This window comes from Rhipicephalus microplus, chromosome 9, assembly GCF_043290135.1.
Source record: "Rhipicephalus microplus isolate Deutch F79 chromosome 9, USDA_Rmic, whole genome shotgun sequence".
Lineage (NCBI taxonomy): Eukaryota > Metazoa > Arthropoda > Arachnida > Ixodida > Ixodidae > Rhipicephalus > Rhipicephalus microplus.
In genome coordinates, this window is record NC_134708.1 from 22484947 (window position 1) to 22504912 (window position 19966).

The following is a 19966-nucleotide window of genomic DNA, read 5'->3' on the forward strand; positions in this document are numbered from 1 at the left end:
GCTCTGGAAATTTTGACAATTTGGGGTTCTTCAACGGCCACCTGAATGGTCTTCCAACATTCTGCCACCAACTGAATGCGACCTTCACGGCCGGGATTCGATCTTGTGACCTTTGGTCAGCAGTTGACCACCATAGACCCGAGACCACCGCGGTGGGTGCGGATGACAATATAAGCTATGCAGAAGGGAGGGTTCCGACATGGATCCAGTCTTGCAAACTAAATTCTTTCCTTAACTCAATTCGTTTGCGGGGCCTTTAACAGCTTTATCACGGCATGTTGCCCCCGACGCGCGACGCACTACCCGAGAACGTTTGGTTCGTCCGCCAAGGTGATTCCGGCGCTGCTGTACTCGGCCGCTGTCGCGTGTTCCGTACCGGCCACTGTGCGGTCGCATTTTGGTAGAGGCGAGGTGGTACAGGTCCGTGTGCAGTGCAGTGTCAGTGGACGTACGTTAAAGAACACGAGATAATGAAAAAAATCTGGAGACCTTTTATTACGGCACCCCTCGTACTCATACTGTAGCTTTGAGACCTAAAACCTATATTATAAATTATTATTATTGTTATTACTATTATTATTATTGCCCCGCCGCGGTGGTCTAGTGGCTAAGGTACTCGGCTGCTGACCCGCAGGGCGCGGGTTCGAATCATGGCTGCGGCGGCTGCATTTCCGATGGAGGCGGAAATGTTGTAGGCCCGTGTGCTCAGATTTGGGTGCACGTTAAAGAACCCCAGGTGGTCTAAATTTCCGGAGCCCTCCACTACGGCGTCTCTCATAATCATAGAGTGGTTTTGGGACGTAAAACCCCACATATAAATCAATATTATTATTATTATTATTATTATTATTATTATTATTATTAAACGCCTGGTTTGAGGTAGTTTTCAATTGACCAAATTTTTCCGCGATTGTACTGCCTGCCGCAGCTCGTGTGTGCAGAAAGAGTTGTTTATGATTTAGAGTAAGATGTTATCTACTAAGGGAGAGCAGAAAGCCGTCCCATGAGAGGTACTAGGTGCTACGTCAGGTCCGTCTGAAGAAAAAAAAAGGCCCTCCTTACCACAGTTATGCGTTTAGGTACTCTACTTATCTGCACGAAATTGGTGTGGCTGTGGCTAAAAGCCACGGCACACTTCGTGGTTGACGGTAAAGTGTTGGCCCAACACCTTCTGGCTACAATCTTGTCACGCGAGTCTTTATCACATTTTACCCCATACATTTAAGTTTTTAGTATAGCCTATATTCAGATTCGTTCAGAACACTCGGCACACGTCAGTACGTTGACCTAAAATTACGTAGTTAAAAACAAAGTTCGCCATGCTTCGGGGCTTGTCCTTTACTCACATTAATCGCGATAACTTGTGAACACTCAACATCTCTAGTACAGCGATTGTGAAGGTAAATCCGTCACGTTTTGGAGGCCTGAGTGCCAGACTCTGCTTTCAAGTTTGTGCCAGGTGTTGGACACGACTAGCTGGTGTACATTATTGACACGGGTAAAATACCAGCGTAAAAACACACACAAAAAGATGGAAAACTAAAGCAGCTGAAAACAAAAAAAAAAATGTGCACGTAAAAGTGAATTTATAGCCACCGACCACCGCTTTGCACATGTGCGAAGAGCCTCCCGTCGCAATAGACAAAATTTTAATTTCCCTCGTGGCGTTTAGAAAAAAAAATATCTCTCTATCAGAGATGCCGAAAGATGTACCACTGGCGCAGATGTTATCCTCTTTTCTTGCGTAAACTACTTACAAGATTTATTTTGGGTCTCCGTTTTTCCACGAGCTAAAATGCCGGTACGTCTGCTAACCATTGTGCTATATATTTCATTGTAACCTTTGCAATAAACTTGTTGCTAGTACCTGTTGTCATATCTCTCACATGTGTTCGTATTCTTTAGCACAAAAATCACGATGCTATGTAATCATCAACTCATCCAACCAGTTCTTATTAAAGTAGCAGTGTTGCCATACGCAGCTGCACATCCGTATGATCTACAGTGGCTTGGGAGATGAGCCAATTTTTAAACGCCTGCTCGTACTGTCGTTTTCTTGCATATTATTTCGTTTTGTTTTACTCTCATAGTTCGTTTCGTCAAATGAGGATGTTGATTCTCTCCAGTTTTCCTACCCTTTCGTGTCGGAGAAACCAGTCGTGTGGTAGTCGCCCGACTTCCGTAACTTGGCCAGTTCCCTGAAATAGGAAAGTGTCAGCGTGCATGGGAAGTAAAACGGTGGATTGCGGGAGTATTACAACTATGTAGCCGCTGCTGACAGATTATCTTCGTTGTAAAATTTCTCTACGTAGCTTCACGTACTCAGACAACCCGACCTGGTCTTCAAAAAGCAGAGAACACTTTTAGCAGCGGCATACGTCCCATTTGGACGAGATAATTTACGAAATATTAGACCACCTGTACAAAGCACGCGATTTTGGTGGTTCGCTTTTTGTAAAACAGCACAGGAAGAAACAGTCTTTGTCAATGAAATTGATGTCAGTAAAGCTGACGGGGAACCTTTTTTTTTCTTTCCCGTGATAACGCTCACATTACTCTAAGAATGATTTATTACCCTGAAGCAATCTGATGTTTAACTTGTATGATTGTGAGGTTCTTTTTCATATTTTGCGCATTTCAACTAAATCTGAATGTCGCTGTTTTTCTCTGATATATCTTGAGAATTGTTGTAAATAATGACCAGTGTGTATTCGTCCCAACATAACACTAAATGCTTTGTGATGATGTAGGTGAAGTGTAAATAAACAAACAAACTAAATAAACAAACAAACAAACAAATAAATAAATAAATAAATAAATAAATAAATAAATAAATAAATAAATAAATAAATAACCAATAAAATAAACATTCCTGAAACTAGGTGGTTGTGGTGCGCCGCCTGGTGATCTTGCTACGCACCAGAATGTACTTCTAACCGGTACTCACAAGCTGATGACCGCCTCCGCGTACAGTGTGTCCCAGTACTTGACAATGAATTCGAGGTTGACCACCTTGAGCACGCTGGTGCCCTCTCGCGAGTGTACGCGGAACAAGTCGCAGTGGGTGCCCTCGGCGATCTTCACGATGCCCTGGGGTTCCCTCCTGCGAGCGGAGTCCATATTGCACACATGAAGAGGATTTGGGGACATTAGTACTTAGCGCAATCTCTCGCCGGGGACAGCGGTGGCCTACCCTAACTGAAAGGGAAATAAGCTAAAAAAATCATGTGACAAAAAAAAAGCTGATCATCTAAAACGACTGAAGGTTATACACACAAAAAGCCTAATTAAACAATATTTAAAAATACAGTGTCCCAACACAAATTATCTGGCTTCCCAGAGTGCTATTCATCTTACAAAGGGACCCTATGTATTTCTTATGGATGCTGTTCGATTGTCTTGGGAATCCAAATGTTTTGTAGTGCGATATAGTTATTTCGCGAAAGTGTTCCCTGTATGTCCATGAAGTATAGATCTCGCAGTGGCATTGGATAACTAGCTTATTTCGAAAAAATATTATTCTCGCTCTATTTTTTCTACTTCCTGCGGCTGGCCCCGAGAGATGGTGCCACGAACAGATGTCCCCAAATTGAGGGAATTAATGCGGACAGCCTTTATTTAGAGGAGATGGAGTATTGATGTTGCCATGGAGTAGGCTTCGAGGCCTAAGGAGAGTGGCCTCAGCCCGAACAAACTTTTTACCGAGTATGTATGTATGTATGTATGTATGTATGTATGTATGTATGTATGTATGTATGTATGTATGTATGTATGTATGTATGTATGTATGTATGTATGTATGTATGTATGTATGTATGTATGTATGTATGTATGTATGTATGTATGTATGTATGTATGTATGTATGTATGTATGTATGTATGTATGTATGTATGTATGTATGTATGTATGTATGTATGTATGTATGTATGTATGTATGTATGTATGTATGTATGTATGTATGTATGTATGTATGTATGTATGTATGTATGTATGTATGTATGTATGTATGTATGTATGTATGTATGTATGTATGTATGTATGTATGTATGTATGTATGTATGTGCGTGTGTGCGTGTGTGCGTGTGTGCGTGTGTGCGTGTGTGCGTGTGTGCGTGTGTGCGTGTGTGCGTGTGTGCGTGCGTGCGTGCGTGCGTGCGTGCGTGCGTGCGTGCGTGCGTGCGTGTGTGCGTGCGTGCGTGTGTGTGTGTGTGTGTGTGTGTGTGTGTGTGTGTGTGTGTGTGTGTGTGTGTGTGTGTGTGTGTGCGTATGCGTGCGTGCGTGTGCGTGTGTGTGTGTGTGCGTACGAACGACTGAATTAATGAGTGAATGAGGCTAGTAACTTAATTGCAGAGGCACACCATGCAACAATTTTCTTTTATTTTTGTCCCGCTGATTGGTCTATGAAGTGCAGCACGCGATTCGTTCTCTATACGTCGTGAAGTAGTTGACCTTAAGTTTTAATGTTGTGACTTACAAAGCACCTGTGCGCACTGCTTTCTTGACTCTCAGAGTCAACTCCTGCTACAGCCACCTCTTTTCCCATATGTTTTCCCCTCGCCTTTGGGTGTGGCTTCTTCCATGTGCAGTGTAGCTTTACAGGCAAAGCACGCTTTGCGGGATGACGTGGTTCTCGGTTGTATGTATGTATGTATGTATGTATGTATGTATGTATGTATGTATGTATGTATGTATGTATGTATGTATGTATGTATGTATGTATGTATGTATGTATGTATGTATGTATGTATGTATGTATGTATGTATGTATGTATGTATGTATGTATGTATGTATGTATGTATGTATGTATGTATGTATGTGTGCGTGTGCATGCGTGTATGCGTGTGTGTGCATGCGTGTATGCATGCGTGTATGTGTGCGTGTGCATGCGTGTATGCGTGTGTGTGCATGCGTGTATGCATGCGTGTATGTGTGCGTGTGCATGCGTGCACGTATGTATGTATGCGTGCACGTATGTATGTATGTATGTATGTATGTATGTATGTATGTATGTATGTATGTATGTATGTATGTATGTATGTATGTATGTATGTATGTATGTATGTATGTATGTATGTATGTATGTATGTATGTATGTATGTATGTATGCATTATGATCAATACCAATGGAAAAACTCGATTTCATGACACCTATTGATTACGATGTGTAGAAAACAATCTGATGCATTAATTCGCAATAGGTAACCTTTCCGCTCGCGAACAGTCTTGTGCTTGACAGCTACGTCTCTAGCCACTACGGCCCCTTGGAAGTAATTCTTGTGTTCCATTACATATTGTTCACGACTGTACGCGAAGATTACTCTTGACAGCCAAACCATGGGGTGAAGCACTTCGTACGTAGTGTCAATCAAGACGGATACCGTCTCACTGGAGGGCACTCACATAGTCTCCATGAGGTCGGCGAACTTGATCGGCGAGCTGTGACCGGTGACGCCCATCAGGTCGCCGAACATCAGGCGGCTCTCTTGATCGGTCCGTTGCTTCGGTGAAGGGTGCGGCGTCATCTCGCTCTCGGCTCCGGAGTCATCGCTCTGCGTGAGAACGCCCCCGGTCAACATATTTACCAACAACCCACCTTCCAACGTATGCTTGGACTAAAGCAAGTTTAACTATCAGTTAAAGCGCACGAAAAACAGACAGGAAGAGAGGACAAGCACTTTCTCGCAACTAAACTGTTTATTAGAAAGGGCAGAATATATATACAGGCAATTGAAAAAAAAAACACGACGCATGCGTGTGCAGGCAAAAAAGTACATCCGTGGCACATCGAGAACACATGGTAAAAGAAGACAGATTATCTCGGAACATAATCTAGAAAAACAAACTCTTTATCGTGCAGCAAAACCGAAGGCTGGCTGACGCATTGTTCCCCTCTTTTTCTTATGTGAAAAAGCTTCTGTCAACTCACGAGTTAATTCACTAGCCCAACTTTCGATTCTGTTGTAAAGCAGGTTTACAAGCTCGCTGGCGTCGCCATGGGTGGGGGCTCTGTCGGGGATTTGAATTCCTCGTAATTTCTTACGTTGGCTTGCGTGTATATACACGCACTAACCAAAAAGCGGCACCCCTGCTGCCCCGCCGCGGTGGTGTTCTAGTGGCTGAGCTACTCGGCTGCTGACTCGCAAGTGGCGGGCTAGATTAGCGGCTGCGGCAGCTGCAATTTCGGTGGAGGCGAAAACGCTGTCGGTCTGCGTGCTCAGATTTTGGTGCACCTTAACGAAACCGAGGTGGTCGAAATTTTCGGAGCCCCTCTGTACAGCGTCTCTTATAATATGGCAGTTTTGGGGCTTTGAACGACGTATATCAATCAATTATATAAATAAATCAATTACACTCCTGCTTTTAAACTCAGCGAGCTAAAAGGGGCCAATCAGCCTCGAGGCATGTTCTCACTGCAAAAAAGGACTTAAGGTGACATTCGTGATGACTCAAGACAAACGAGGCTGCCCTCACACCAACTTCCCTTTCTCACCCCTTGCTATACTACGCTACACATGGTTATGCTATGTTTTTACCGGTGTCCACTCATCGTGATCACATCATACTTTCTTATCCTCGCTTCCATTTTTCAACCGCTATACTATAAAAAGATTATTTAGACATATTTACAACGCAAAAAAAAGACAGAACTTTTAGAGAAGAAACACACAGCGCTGTACTCACAACTGATTTCTTATTTTAGGCGCAGCGACTTTTTGTAGGTGCGCATCAAAACAACAGAAGATAACATGAATAGGCGATGAAAACCACGTGACAACTGCTTGCCAAAAAGACAAACAACCAAAGGCAATCACGTCGTGTAACTTCCCACGCCACAAGGTACGCCCCCAATATGAAAGAAATAATAAAAGAAAAATTATGTGCTTGATGCGGAAACCAACCAGGCCGAACACGTTGAAGCCGGAGAAGCCTAGACAGCCTTCGGTTGTTTGTATTTTTGACAAGCGGCTGTCACGTGGTTTTCATCGCCTTTTCATGTTATCTTCTGTTGTTTCGATGCGTGCTTACAAAGAGGCCCTACGGTTAAAATAATGAATGAGTTGTGAGTACAACGCTGTGTGTGTGTTTATTTGATAAAAGTTCCGTCTTTTTCTTCGCTCATAAATCTGTCTAAATAATCATGAACCAACCTGCCGAAGCAGCAGTTTTAACTATAGAAAGCTATACTTCCCCTTCTTCCCTTTCCACCCCTTCACTCTCACTTTCCTTCCCCACCCCTTTTCTATCCTATACATGCGTATGCTATGCTTCATACCTTCTGTTTTTCGTCCTCCTTGCTCTCACATCAATGCATCGCCCTTATGTTCATTTTCCACCTCGGTATAAAGCTATATATGACTATGATATCACTATACGCCGCCCCCTCCACCTCACTCTTACCACTCCTCGCCTTCAACTACCTTTGCCAGAACTTGTACTAGCGTATACATGGTTAGGCTATACTTTACTATATACCTTCTTTCTCCCCCTCCTTCGCTTAACAGAACCACATGAGCTGGCATTTACAGCTGCGCCTCGAGAGAGAGGAAAAAAAAATAAATGGCAGCATATCCATGGAGTGAATGATGGGGAGTGGGGCGAAGAATTCGTCCGTCCATTCGTTCTTGCTTCCGCCCGTTCCTGCGTACGCCTGTGTAACCGTCCATGCGTCCATCCACCCGTCCGTGCGTGCGTCTGTTCGTGCGTCCGTGTTGCGTTTGTCCATGCATCCGCGCCTGCGTCTGTTCATGCGTCCATCCATGTCCGTTCGTCCATCTATTCAGCACTCCAAGTACTACCATCTCGCATCTTTTCATCATATATTCTCCATATAGAAGCACCGCCATTCAGCGGACATTTCAAGGACTAAACGGGAGGTGGCACATGCACACTTTCTTACGGTTTGCGCTTCGGGTTTACTTCCCACCTTTAACCACCTCGAGTTCATGGTATATACTAGTTCACTGTATTCATGGCTATGCGGCCCAACGCTCGCTAAACCTTTCTAAAACCAAGGAGGCTACACCCAGCGAGTATAACGTAGCAACCCTTTCTTGTCAGATCGTGCTCAATGTACATGCCAATGGCTGCTAATGGGGATTGCAGCGTGCGCGTCACCTAAAGGCCGAATGCTCCTGTCTCTCATTCCCCCTTAGCAGTCATTAACATGCGCATTGAGCACTATCTTTTGTTGTTCAACAACGCACAGAAGAAATCTCTCACCGGAACCACCTTGGAGGTCAAAATCGTAAGGACCGCTATTTCGGGTATGTGCCACTGGTGGTTACGTACTACGAGGGACGCACAAGCCACGCCATAAGGAGCTTCGCCCCTAAAAAAAGGACACCTTGAAAATTCCGAAGCGTGCGCGGCGAAAGCTTGGGGCTATTTTCAGATTTGATGCTACCTCTAGCCCGTACGTTCGTACGGGAAGTGTTTTGGCTGGCTCGCGTCCACAGGTTCACACACACGCACAAAATAAGGAAGGAAATTGAGATGACATTGCTGGCAGGGCACGTTCACGTTCCTCGAGCGAGCTAGAACCCTGAAGGCCTGACTACACGTTTGCGTTGCAGTGCGTGGCTTCAAGACGTGCCGCCGAGGCCTCTTTCTATAGCGAGAGTGGACGAAAAGCTACGCAAATTCCTAACACCTTATAAAGAGACCTGCGTGGTGCCATGTAAAAAAATCACAGCATATCCACGGAGTGAATGATGATGAGTGGGACGAAGCGTTCGTCAGGCCGCCCATGCTTCCGTTCGTCCGCTCGTTATTGCTTCAATTCGTCAGTGCGTCCGTCCGTGCACCCGTCCATCCATCCGCACGTCCGTCTTTGCGTCCGTCCGTGCATCGAAAAGACAGACAGACAGACAATGGACGGACGTGGCCAGCGTGTGATTCATAGTTTGCCGATAAAACCCTCCGAAGCTTCGTCCCAGTCATCATCATTTCACTCCGTGGATATGCTGTGAGGTGGTTACATACGTGATTACATACAGGTGACGATCGACCCACGCCTTAAGGAGCTTCGCCCCTAAAAAGACACGGGCTGAAGCACTGCAACGCGGACATCTGATCAGGCCTTAAGTCTTACATGCGTTACAGCGCGCCAGTGCTTGGCGTGCCCTTTTTATATGCGCGCCCATTTACTATGCAGGAAAAGGGCACCCATCATTGTGTAGTTGCTCACCCTCACCTTTCATAGGGAGAGGGCACGGTGCCGATTCTATAGATATTCGCCATGCACAAAAACCGTTGTGAGCGTACGTGCGGTAAGCGCTTCAGAGTGTGAAAGTATATACGCGTCAAATAAAAGGGACCCACGCGTTCGATGAGCATGTCCGTTTCGTCGGCGGACCAGGTGACCTCGCTCTCCTCAGACTGGTAGATGCGGTAGATGGGCGCGTCCAGCATGGACTCGTACTTGCTGAACAGCGCGTCTCCCGTGGCGCTCATCCGCCTGGACTGGGTGCGCCGCCACCAGGCTTGGATGAGCGAGGCCGCCGCGTGGCGCTGGTGCAGCAAGTGGGACAGCGAGCGTCGTAGCAGCATACCTTTGGCCATCGCCTGGAAACCCACCACACTCTGCACCAGCCACCTGCGTGGTACGCTTGAGTGAGTTGTTTAAAGCGAAGAGCGTTGAGGCTCTTAACTCTGTGCATCATCAATATTAGTTTGTTTATGTCAAGTGGAGGAAAGAAGTGGAAATTTTAGGGCTCGTTTTCCTTGACAAAGAAAATAATAATGAGAACTACCAAAGGATTATGCCAAGGGGATGCTATTGTAGTAATTATGATGTAAATGGGAAGAAAGAAAAGCGGACAATGAAAATTTAAAAGATGTTGGAGTGGAAGCTATAACAATGCATTATTGGCAAAGCCGTGGTTTACAGAACAACAGAACGAAACGTCAGTCTAGTTGATCTTGATTCATAACGTGTGCAATTGCACAGCCATGTCAGAGGTATCATCATCATGATCAGACCTGAAGATTGAAAGTGCTGAAGAACAGCACGGAAGAGAAACGCATGGTATGCCTCCGGTTTTTCTCGGAAATGCGCTCTTCTCGGGTGTTTCCCGCTTAGAGACAAACTGGTTCTGCTCGGTTATACCCCGAGGGACACAAGAAAAGCAGAGAATGGTAACGTGACATAACGATGTATTTTGTTTGATTTGGCCTTACGAATCACAGAAAAATCCAATGAAAATATATTAAAAAAAGAAGTTATTGGATGGCAAACATACGACCTTATGTACTACAGTCTTCAGCAAGCTTCACGCGAATGCTCCACCGCGTGTCCTTGAAACAGTTTATGCTAGTGCCACGTAGGTGTGGGTTGAGTCGCCGGTATGTTACCCATGCACGCCGACGTACCGAAGTATTAATCTCGGCAACAGCACCCAGCACTTCGCGGCTGCCAATAATGTATTCCAACCCCAGGTGGTCGAAATTTCCGGAGCCCTCCACTACGGCGTCTCTCATAATCATATGGTGGTTTTGGGACGTTAAACCCCACATATCAATCAAATCAATCAATCAATAATGTATTCCAAGTCACGCGTCGAAGTGTCCGCGTTAATCTTATTGACAACGGTACCTTAATGGCACAAAGCGCTAAAGTAGTGGTTTGATACTTCTTTGTCGTATGCAAGCCTAGGAAACGGTTTCCTATTTGCTGCCGTAAAGCGCAAAGGAAGTGCACAGAATGTGAGAAAGCTTATCGCGTAATTTTCAGTTCTCAACTTCGCGCGATTCGGCTTTTGCAACGAGCGCCACCTTTGACCATTGTAATGCTCGATCAAAAGGCTGCTCTTGGTAAGCTGTGTGAAAGTTGGGCTCCTCTTTAACTCGATTGACCCTCGTATTCTAGAACGCCCCTCCACTCAACGCTGGGAACACGGGGTACCCCACAGGGAGCAGTGTTATCACCACTCCTTTTCAACATTGCTATGATGCGCCTTCCAAGCGAATTGGCCAGGGTGGAAGGCACACAACACGCAGTATATGCCGACGATATTACAATCTGGACCACTGAAGGGAGCCTTGGTGAAATGCAGGAACGCCTTCAGCAGGCCGCATCCATAGTCGAGGCGTATGCCAACGATTGTGGACTCCAATGTGCTCCAAACAAATCAGAGCTTCTGCACGTTAGAGTGAAGCCAAGAGATAAATCAGCCATACACATCTCCCTGTCTGGGGTTCCCATCAGAGAGGTGGAGGAGCTCCGGGTTCTGGGCCTGTTCATTCACCACAGACTTAGACCGGACTCCACTATAGCGAAACTTAAGAGAATAGGCGAACAGTTAGGGCGCATGATCCACCGCGTTTCCAACAAGCGGGGTGGTCTGCGGGGCAGGGACGCGCTTCGGCTCGCGCATGCCTTCGTGACTAGCCGGATCCTCTACGCCGTCCCATACCTTCGCACTAACAAGTAAGAAGACGAAAGAATAGATGCCATCATTCGTAAGGCTACTAAACGAGCTCTGGATCTCCCGGTGGCCACTTCCAACGCCAAACTGAGGGCGTTAGGTGTGCTCAACTCCTACCAGGAGTTGCGGGAGGCCCACCTTATGAATCAATATACGCGGCTCGTGCAGACGGCTCCCGGGCGCCGCCTGCTAAACCGCTTACATATACAGCACACTTGCACTGCAGAGGAGGCGGAGCGTATTCCGGAACTATGGCGGCATATGCTCTCGGTCGCTCCACTCCCCAGTAACATGGATAAGCACACGCACGAAAGCAGAAGACAGGCGCGGGCTCGCGCGCTTGAGAGGCAACACGGCTCCCGACCTGGTGTATTCTACGTAGATATAGCAGGGCCTTCGCCCACGGGATTTTACACGGCCTCTGTAGTTCACCGGGAAAAGCATGTCAATGGGCTCTCGTTCCGAGCACAAAATCCAGAGCGCGCGGAGGAAGTCGCGATAGCGCTTGCTGCTGCGGACCGCTACTCGAAAGTTATCATCACGGACTCCCGGAAAGCATGTACTCATTACTTGGTAGGAGAGATATCCCCCCTAGCCAGCCAAATTCTAAAACGGGCTCTCGCTGATCCAGCCCCGAAACGCATCGTATGGGCTCCTGGCCATCAGGGCTTACGAGGTAATGAGGCCGCTGACGCGGCCGCCCGAGCGCTTACCCACCGGGCTCCTCACCTTGGCTCTTATGACTCGGAGGCCAATACACCGCTGCTGCGGTTCAAAGAAATTCTGACCTATTATCGTGACACTCACCGCATTTACCCGGCTCCTGCAAAGGGGTTGAGTAAGGCGGAAGAGCGAACTCTAAGGCGCCTGCAGACAGGTACTCTACTCTGTCCTGCAATCCTAAAGCATTTCGATGCGAACACAGATGGGCGGTGCCCATACTGTGGGGAGACGTGTGATATCTTCCACATGGTATGGGCATGTCCGAAAAATCCCCACCTACCCCCTTCCCCTACCCCTTCCCGAGAGGCATGGGAGACTGCCCTCCTCAACTGCTCATCACTAGAGTCTCAACGGGCTCTACTGAGACGGGCGCGAGTAGGGGCCTCGTCATGCGGTGTCCCGGACTAAGGACGCCGACCATGTAGCAGGGTCATGCTTTGGCCCCGTACCTCTCTCTTCTCTCTTTTATATAATAAATGTTTTTCATCATCATCATCCACTCAACGCTTCACCTTCACTTAGGAAAGCTGATCGGAACGCAGTCTCTAGGCACGGCAAGTCACTGCATACCAGCGGCCGCGTTTCTTGAGTAGGGCAGCGTCATTTTCAGTCGAGCAGCGGCGCAGTGCTAAACTATGTCAAGGGAAGGGTGAAAGTCGAGTCGAGGAGCGTTTGTGAATACGGGGCTTAGACTCACTGTCTGCAAAATTGTGACCATTTCGAAACTGCAGTGAGGAGGCATCACACTGGCAATAAAAGGCGCTACAAGGTTTGGAAGGATTGACCAATACTCTCTGAGCACTTGCAACACGTGATAACGCATAACTATGTTGTCTGCAAGAAATACCGTCATTTATCCTTTTTTTTTAATTTAACGTAGAAACGTACATAGAAACGGCTAACTTGCTTAAGTACGCTAAGAAATGCTTCGCACTAAAGAAAACAAGAACAACAACACAATAAGGTGAACAATATCGTCAATTCTTGTCATGTGCGCTTCTGGCACGTTCTTTTTTTTTTAATCCTAAAGCGTGGTTACAGCCGCGCGCTTTCGGACGTTATGACGTCGTATGTTTCGTATTTAGGCACTAATTTGTTGGATCATCCGTGTTGGCGCTAAACCGGTGGTCGATTCTAACTTGTGATGAGGCATCTAAGACGTCCACTTTACGCAGAAAACCTCGAGAAATCACACGGCTCTGCGTGCATTCGACGCGAATTTGCTGCAAGATTATCCCCGGTTGGCGGTGCCACCATTCCGGTTACTCTCTCGCCCAGGATTCGCACGTTTTCTTTTTTATTTCTCATTTCTTTCCTTCTTGCTGAGATACGCTGGGCGAGAAAATGCGAGTCGGGCGAGTCATTAGAGTGTTTTAGTACTGCGGAATGGTGCTACGTACGCATCACGCAAGCGCCTTGCGTTACGTGGCGTCGTTTGCCACTAATCGGCTTTTAGTACGCCGTAGTACCCGCGTACGTAACGAGCGTGAAGCGTGTTGTGCCATCTGGTAGATCAAAATAGAAGTACGTGTTGTTGACAGCCAATAAGAGCCAATCCAAGTGTTATAGCAAGATTATGGCCACATTTTAAGCCACAGAGCCGGTCTGTGCTTGCCTTCGATGCCGCCATTTCGCAAAACGAAGTCTCGCGCTGTCGCGAACTTGTTCGAGAGCGGCGCGATCACCTCATACGTACGCACGCACGCATATCATGCGTGCGTACGTAGCGGCTGCGTACGTAACGCGATACGTGCGCGTTGCGGTCTGCGCATGCGCAAAACGTGGCGTCCTTACGTACGCAACGCCGCCACGTACGCAGCGTACGCAGTACTAAAACTCTCTATTATAGGGCCGCGCACGCTTGCACGAGACCCGCGCGAAAACAAGGTTATTATGACTCATCCGCAGGTGACGCCTGCGCAGCGCAGTCCGGTGCAGACCACTGAAGAGTCGAAACGGAACAACAACAACAACAACAACAACAACAACAACAACAACAACAACAAAAAAGAGTGACAAGATTACCGGTGGCCAAAGCGTCAAAACTTCGACACTTGGCGCATGCTGCTCCGTAGCATAGCGATAGCATGAGTGCTAAGCACATTCCATTTTCTAAAGGAGGGGCGGCCGGCAGAAAGCAGCCAATGTTGCGGTTGACCCGTCCGAAAGGCCACGAGTGCTATCGCGGAGCGATAGCTTATGCTATGCTTCTCTTATCATCCGCCACTGGCGGCTGGGTTATCGCATTGATAACGCAGGCGGGCCATCGTACTGACCACGCGCGAAAATCATTGACATCGGAAAAGTAGTCGTTCCGCGATTGCGCCCCAAATCTTAAATAAACGCCTGATTTCTTATTGGGGACTTGCCGATTCACTTGATTTATTTCTTGCCTTTCTTTTTTTTTTGTAATTTCGAGCAAGCCGTATCTTTATCACAGTTTCCCCGAATGAGCTGTTTATTAGAGCATTTCCCGCCGTCCACCCCTGCTTTGGAAAGTGGAGTCTGCTTGGTGCTTTTGCTTTCGGCGCGCTTGGGAACAACAGCGCCTCGTGTCACGGTTTTGACGCTCCGGCCATGGGACAGCTGTGCTGGCCGTTGTTCGTTGCGATTATACGCAGCGCAGTGCGACAATGCGGAAGGTGTAATGACATTGCATCACCCATTTCCCCAAGAAGCCGACTGTGTGGACGTGACGAAGTCACGAGTACCAAGCCAATACTTAAAAGTGTCAACCTTGCAGTGCCAGGCAGTCGAGTTCACAGAACAACGGTGGCTGCGGTGCATAGTGCACCAACATGAGCAAGCCGCGGTAACGCAACCTTCCAGGACAGCTCGGTGAGTCGTGGTCGCTGGACCACACAAAATTTGTTCCGAACATGTCCTTCGCTGTGGGCTATTCTACAGAGATTTGCAAGTGGCAGTTTGTTCCATAAATCATGCACACGTCATGCTTCTTTCTTTCGCGGTATTAAGGTGGCACTTTTTAGGAAAGACCCTGCACCAAAGCTTCACTACAGCGCTGTACTGTGGTGTTATATACTTATACTGGATATTAAATTCGTTGGGACAGGTGCACCAGAGATTGAATCGCCGTTGAAGCGGAATTGCGTTGGGTCCCTGCTTGATACGATCACCATCGCGTTCGTTCGGTATTAGGGTCTTTTAGAATAACGTTTACCGGCGCTGCGAGCGTTGCGGGCACAGCGGGTGCCGTATGAGCTTTAGAATAGCCTTTGACCCCCACTATCGCGTGACGCAGTGCCGGTTTCGTCTGTGCGCGCACGGAATTCTTAGCGTTGCGTGAACACACGGGTTCACAGTGGGTAGGGCACCTCGATGCCACCGTCCCGTATAGCACCCCGTGACGACAGTGTCTCCCGTTTGATCAGTTGCAGCAGTGCATCACAAAACGCGATAGTTTCGTTGTTTTAACCAACATGACGACGGCGTGGGGAACAGGTGTCACCACACTGCGCGCAAGAACGCTGGCACCGAGACGCTATAACACTATATGTGCTCGGATAACACTGTCACAAGATGATGCCGCGCGCTTATTTCCTGATTTCCTGGTTTCAACCGTGGTTGTCTATCCCCCCCTTTTTTATCTTATGTTATAACCGACTATAGAAGAACGCATTACAAAGGCTCACTTGTACTTTGCGGTGTCCAGAGACGCCAAGTTCGAGTTGAAGGCGGACGCCTGCAGTGATTCCACAGCCGGAACAGGTGGCATGCCTGTCGGGAAAAAAGAGAACTGCTTCAGAAAAAAAAAATACAAGAGCTGAGTAAATATTGAAGTAGAGCGCGTTTGTTTTTCTACGCTATAGAGAAACCTTTCTGCGTCAGATGGTAAACAAACGCATGCGCAGGGTTCACCTTCGCCAGAAGGAAAAGGGGAGGGAACTATAGGTTCATCGCATATTCCTCCCTCCCTAATAAGGCAATGTTCAGGTCAGAATGGCGCCCCTATCTTATGCAACTAGGGGTTCTTACCCCCCCCCCCCCCCTCTTCGAAACGCCCGCCTATGCTGATAGCACAATCATAGGTCTCAATCTTCTCCCAATTGACAAATTGGAGCTCTGAAGTCTAAACACGCTAAATATGCGCTGGAAAGAGGTAGGTATATGTAGGCCCGCGTGCTCAGATTTGGGCGCATGTCCAAGAACCCCAGGTGGTCGAAATTTCCAGAGCCCTCCACTAGGGCGTCTCTCATAATCGTATGGTGATTTTGGGACGTTAAATTCCACCTATCATCGAAAGAGGGTGGTATGAGGATGTTGTCATACGTTAGCTTTTTCCAGGCAACATGGAGTTTCTTTAAATATTTACTAGAGGGAACTCTCGCACTGCGATCGTTCAGTCACCATAGAAAATTTTGGGCAGTGCACGAATTTGCCTAGTCTTCGGGCTTGCGGCTTCGAACGCATTTGTGTCTTTGTTTATTGTTGTGTTTTGGCATTTGTTTTGAAAAACAGAATAGATCGCTGTGAACTTTGTGAGCCCATTTGAATTCGCGAGCCTAAAAGGTAAAGGTCGTGTAGCGGAAAACGCTGAATTTTTCGCGGGACTTCGTAATAAAAACCAAGCTGCCTCAGGCCTCACAAAACCGAATGCAGCCGGAAAAAAAAAAAAAAAAACGAATCAGTGTATTGCCCATCCTACCCATGCTGGCTAGTGCGCCGTGTATTGCAGCTCTCATACACTAGCGCCAGAGCTCCCTCTAATGTAGTATTAGGAAACTATGCCAGAAAATGCCAGAAAGAACTATGCCAGAAAGGATGAAAACTATCAAGAAAGAAAGTAAACGTGAGTGGTCAGGCCTCCCCCTCCTCGCCCTGCGAAAATGGCCTATGTGCGTGGCTGTACCTTTCATTCCCCATTCGTTCGTCTTTCCAGTGCCGATCTGTTGAGGTGTCCTCGTTAGGGGAGGCTGTTACGGATCGGAACTTTTCCTCTTCACTTCTTCCACAAAACGGTGAAAGTAAACGGAAGAAAAATTACACCATCTGCCGCTAAAGGGAATCGTGTGTAGATGCGAAGCTGGGCGCGCTTAACGCTCACACTGGTGGTGGCGTTGACGCTTGTCACGCCGTTGCGCAGGAGAGAAACCTGAGGAGGCGCAAAGCACGCAGTGGTTGACTGGCGTTTCCTATTGGAACGCGCCAATCGCTGCTGATGGACAACGACAGAAGACTCCGAAAAAGTTGAAGCTTTTTCGTTAGTCTCTCCACGCGCCTGTCTTAACAATATGTGTAACGAAAATATGACAATAGCCTAGCGCTCACACAGCGCAAAGGGCAGTAACGTTTGTTAAAAGCATATTTGTATCGTTATTTCGCGTGTTGCACGCACGCGCACAAGCGAATGAAAAGACGGTATATTTTGCCGTGAAGAGACAGCACCCTGCCGCGTTCTGCTTGGCACACACGTCTTTTTTTTTGTTGTTGTTAGGAGGGTTCCGCAATACGCAAGCAGCTGCAATTTAACAGCAACGGTGAGGTGGGCGCGCCGACATTGAGACCGCGGCGCTCTTCCTGCTTCGTATCAGACACCGGCCCTCGCGAACGGCGCGGCGGAGCAAAAGACGCTATTTCTGCAACCCTAACTGGGAGCACGTCTCGGCGTCTTACCTCAGATTTCAGGCTATTTGTCACGTGCTCACGTGTCCACACTAAACTGCTCTATACGCACCCGACAGTAGACCAGAGGGTGCTAAGAAGCTCTTTGGGCCACCTCAGCATTGTTGGTACAGACCGCCAGGAATACAAAGAAAATGGAACGCTCACTGAACACAGTGACACGCTGAAGTGTCAGTGCCCTTTCAATGGCAATGTTTTCAAAGAACGCTTCCTGGGCGCTTACATAATCAGGCGTGACCCCCTTGCTCACAACTAAAAAAGAAAATGATATGCACGTGCAAGTTCGGTTTTGCTGCGTCTACTCGCTAGGCTACGCATTGCAAGACTCAGTTTTGCTGCGCCTACTCGCTAGGCTGTGTGTTCAGACGCTGCCATCAGATCTCGTAAACTGCATTGCCGGAATAATTTGTGGAATAATGACTAACGCAATAAGTTGTGGAATAATAACTAACGCAAGCACAAGTTTCATAACCACTCACCACGGTTTGGTTTCTGCTGAAGTCCTTCTCCCTGACTTAGCACCTCCGGGTCCGGCTTTCCGCCGTCCTTGTCATCAAAGACGGGGTGGTCCGGTACTCTGGGGGGTACCGGTTCCACGTCACCCGTTGCCATCCTAGGTGCCGCCGCCGCCATGCAGGTCTTGAGCACCTCCTCGGGAACAGAACAGAGCGCCGAGGTTACGGTGTACGTCGTCGTGGTCGGCTTCACCGAAGGCGACGACCGGGCGCGAGCTACCGTCCACACACCTTGATCGTGCTGGTCTCTTTTCGGATTGCCGTTGAACTTCCGGCAGAATAAGTTGATGGCAGCGACGATCACGAGTGTCGACACGATGGTCGCTATGATCATATCGCGTCTGGGGACCCTGGCCTTGAAGAAAGGAACCACTGAAGACTCGGCGGCTCGGTGGAAGACTTCGTTACGGTGACGCCTGGCGTCGCCTGTTCATGCCCTTCCAAGCACTTGCCGTAGCCCAGACCGTACTCGTGAGCATGGAACCAGCACTCTCTGTACGAGGGCCTGAAGGTTCCAGTACAGGATGGCAGTCCTGGACAGTTCACCAGCGGGACTTTTGAGGGCAGTTTTTACCGAGAGTCGATGACTGCTTGCTGTGACCAAACCCTCTTTCAGGTTTGACTCTGCAAAGTGAATAGCATACCAGGTGTAAGCAATGAAGGGTTCAAAGGAGCTTGTTGGTCAGTCACCTGAACAGCGATGTAGCGTGAAACGACGCATGGGCTCAAGAAATGGAAGTAAGGTAAAAGTTTCAGGGAAAGAAGTAATGTTGAAGAGCCGAAAAAGTCCATTGAGCGGCCTGGGTCTCGGTGATGAAAACGTTCTGACAAGGATATTTGTATTTTTGAAGACTTCAACATGGCTGCAACCTTAAACCAAACGTTGGCTCTATAGGCACCCTGATTCTCAAGAATTTTTCAACATGGACGTAAGGAGTCACATAGTGACACAGCCCAAGGTGTACACATAAGACACACATGGTATTCTTATGTGCCATCTCCGCTAGCGTTTACAGCCTCGGGCATAATTCTCAACCAATCGTCGTCAAATAGTCGCATCCGTCTATTCTGACGACTCAGTATAGGCTGACTAGGCGCCATAGCCACTTGATGTACATACCCTGAGGAGTTGACCGACTGAAGGGTTAACCACAAAGAGTTAGACCCACAAAGCAGTGCGTGTGGCGTTTCACGCTACATCTACGTTCTAAGCTACGACCAAATCACCTCGGGCGATGCTCAATGTGGGAACATTACTCTTTCCTGTCCTCGAGTTGAGACCGGCTATGTCTTGAACGCGAACAACATACCTATCTTGCACATGCGTGGGAAGATGAGTATATATACCTCGGTGTCGCTTCGCGATGCACACTCCTGGCTGTCTCGGTGACCCGGGTGAAACCTGCGGTGAGGCCCCAGTCAGGAAGACGAGGCGGTAAGGGCTTGATTTGGGGTGGGCCCCAATGGCAGCGAACTGAGACGAAAGATGGAGGCCCAGCTCAGCGGCCACTGGCTGGCCCGCGTCACTGAACCGCACGTGCAGCCTGCGCAGACACCTCGTTGTTGTTGTTGTTGCCCCTTCGCACTGGCACATACCCACTATGGGGGATTGGCCATGAAATCTAGAAGTATCCTATATGAGATATATTAAAAGGTT

At 47.9% G+C, this 19966-nt stretch overlaps 1 protein-coding gene across 1 annotated transcript in view; it reads right to left on the reverse strand.

The window, feature by feature from the left end:
* Positions 1 to 18850, reverse strand: part of LOC142771607 (uncharacterized) — a 37504-nt gene extending 18654 nt beyond the window's left edge. Inside the window, exons 1-6 of the mRNA XM_075873311.1 lie at positions 18274 to 18850; positions 15805 to 15889; positions 9324 to 9597; positions 5403 to 5551; positions 2948 to 3103; positions 2136 to 2198 (exon numbers count right to left, since the gene is read on the reverse strand). Of these exons, the coding sequence (XP_075729426.1) occupies positions 2136 to 2198; positions 2948 to 3103; positions 5403 to 5551; positions 9324 to 9597; positions 15805 to 15889; positions 18274 to 18643 (1097 nt within the window). The 5' untranslated portion in view covers positions 18644 to 18850. The remainder of the gene's footprint in view (positions 1 to 2135; positions 2199 to 2947; positions 3104 to 5402; positions 5552 to 9323; positions 9598 to 15804; positions 15890 to 18273) is intronic.
* Positions 18851 to 19966: the final 1116 nt, after the last annotated feature.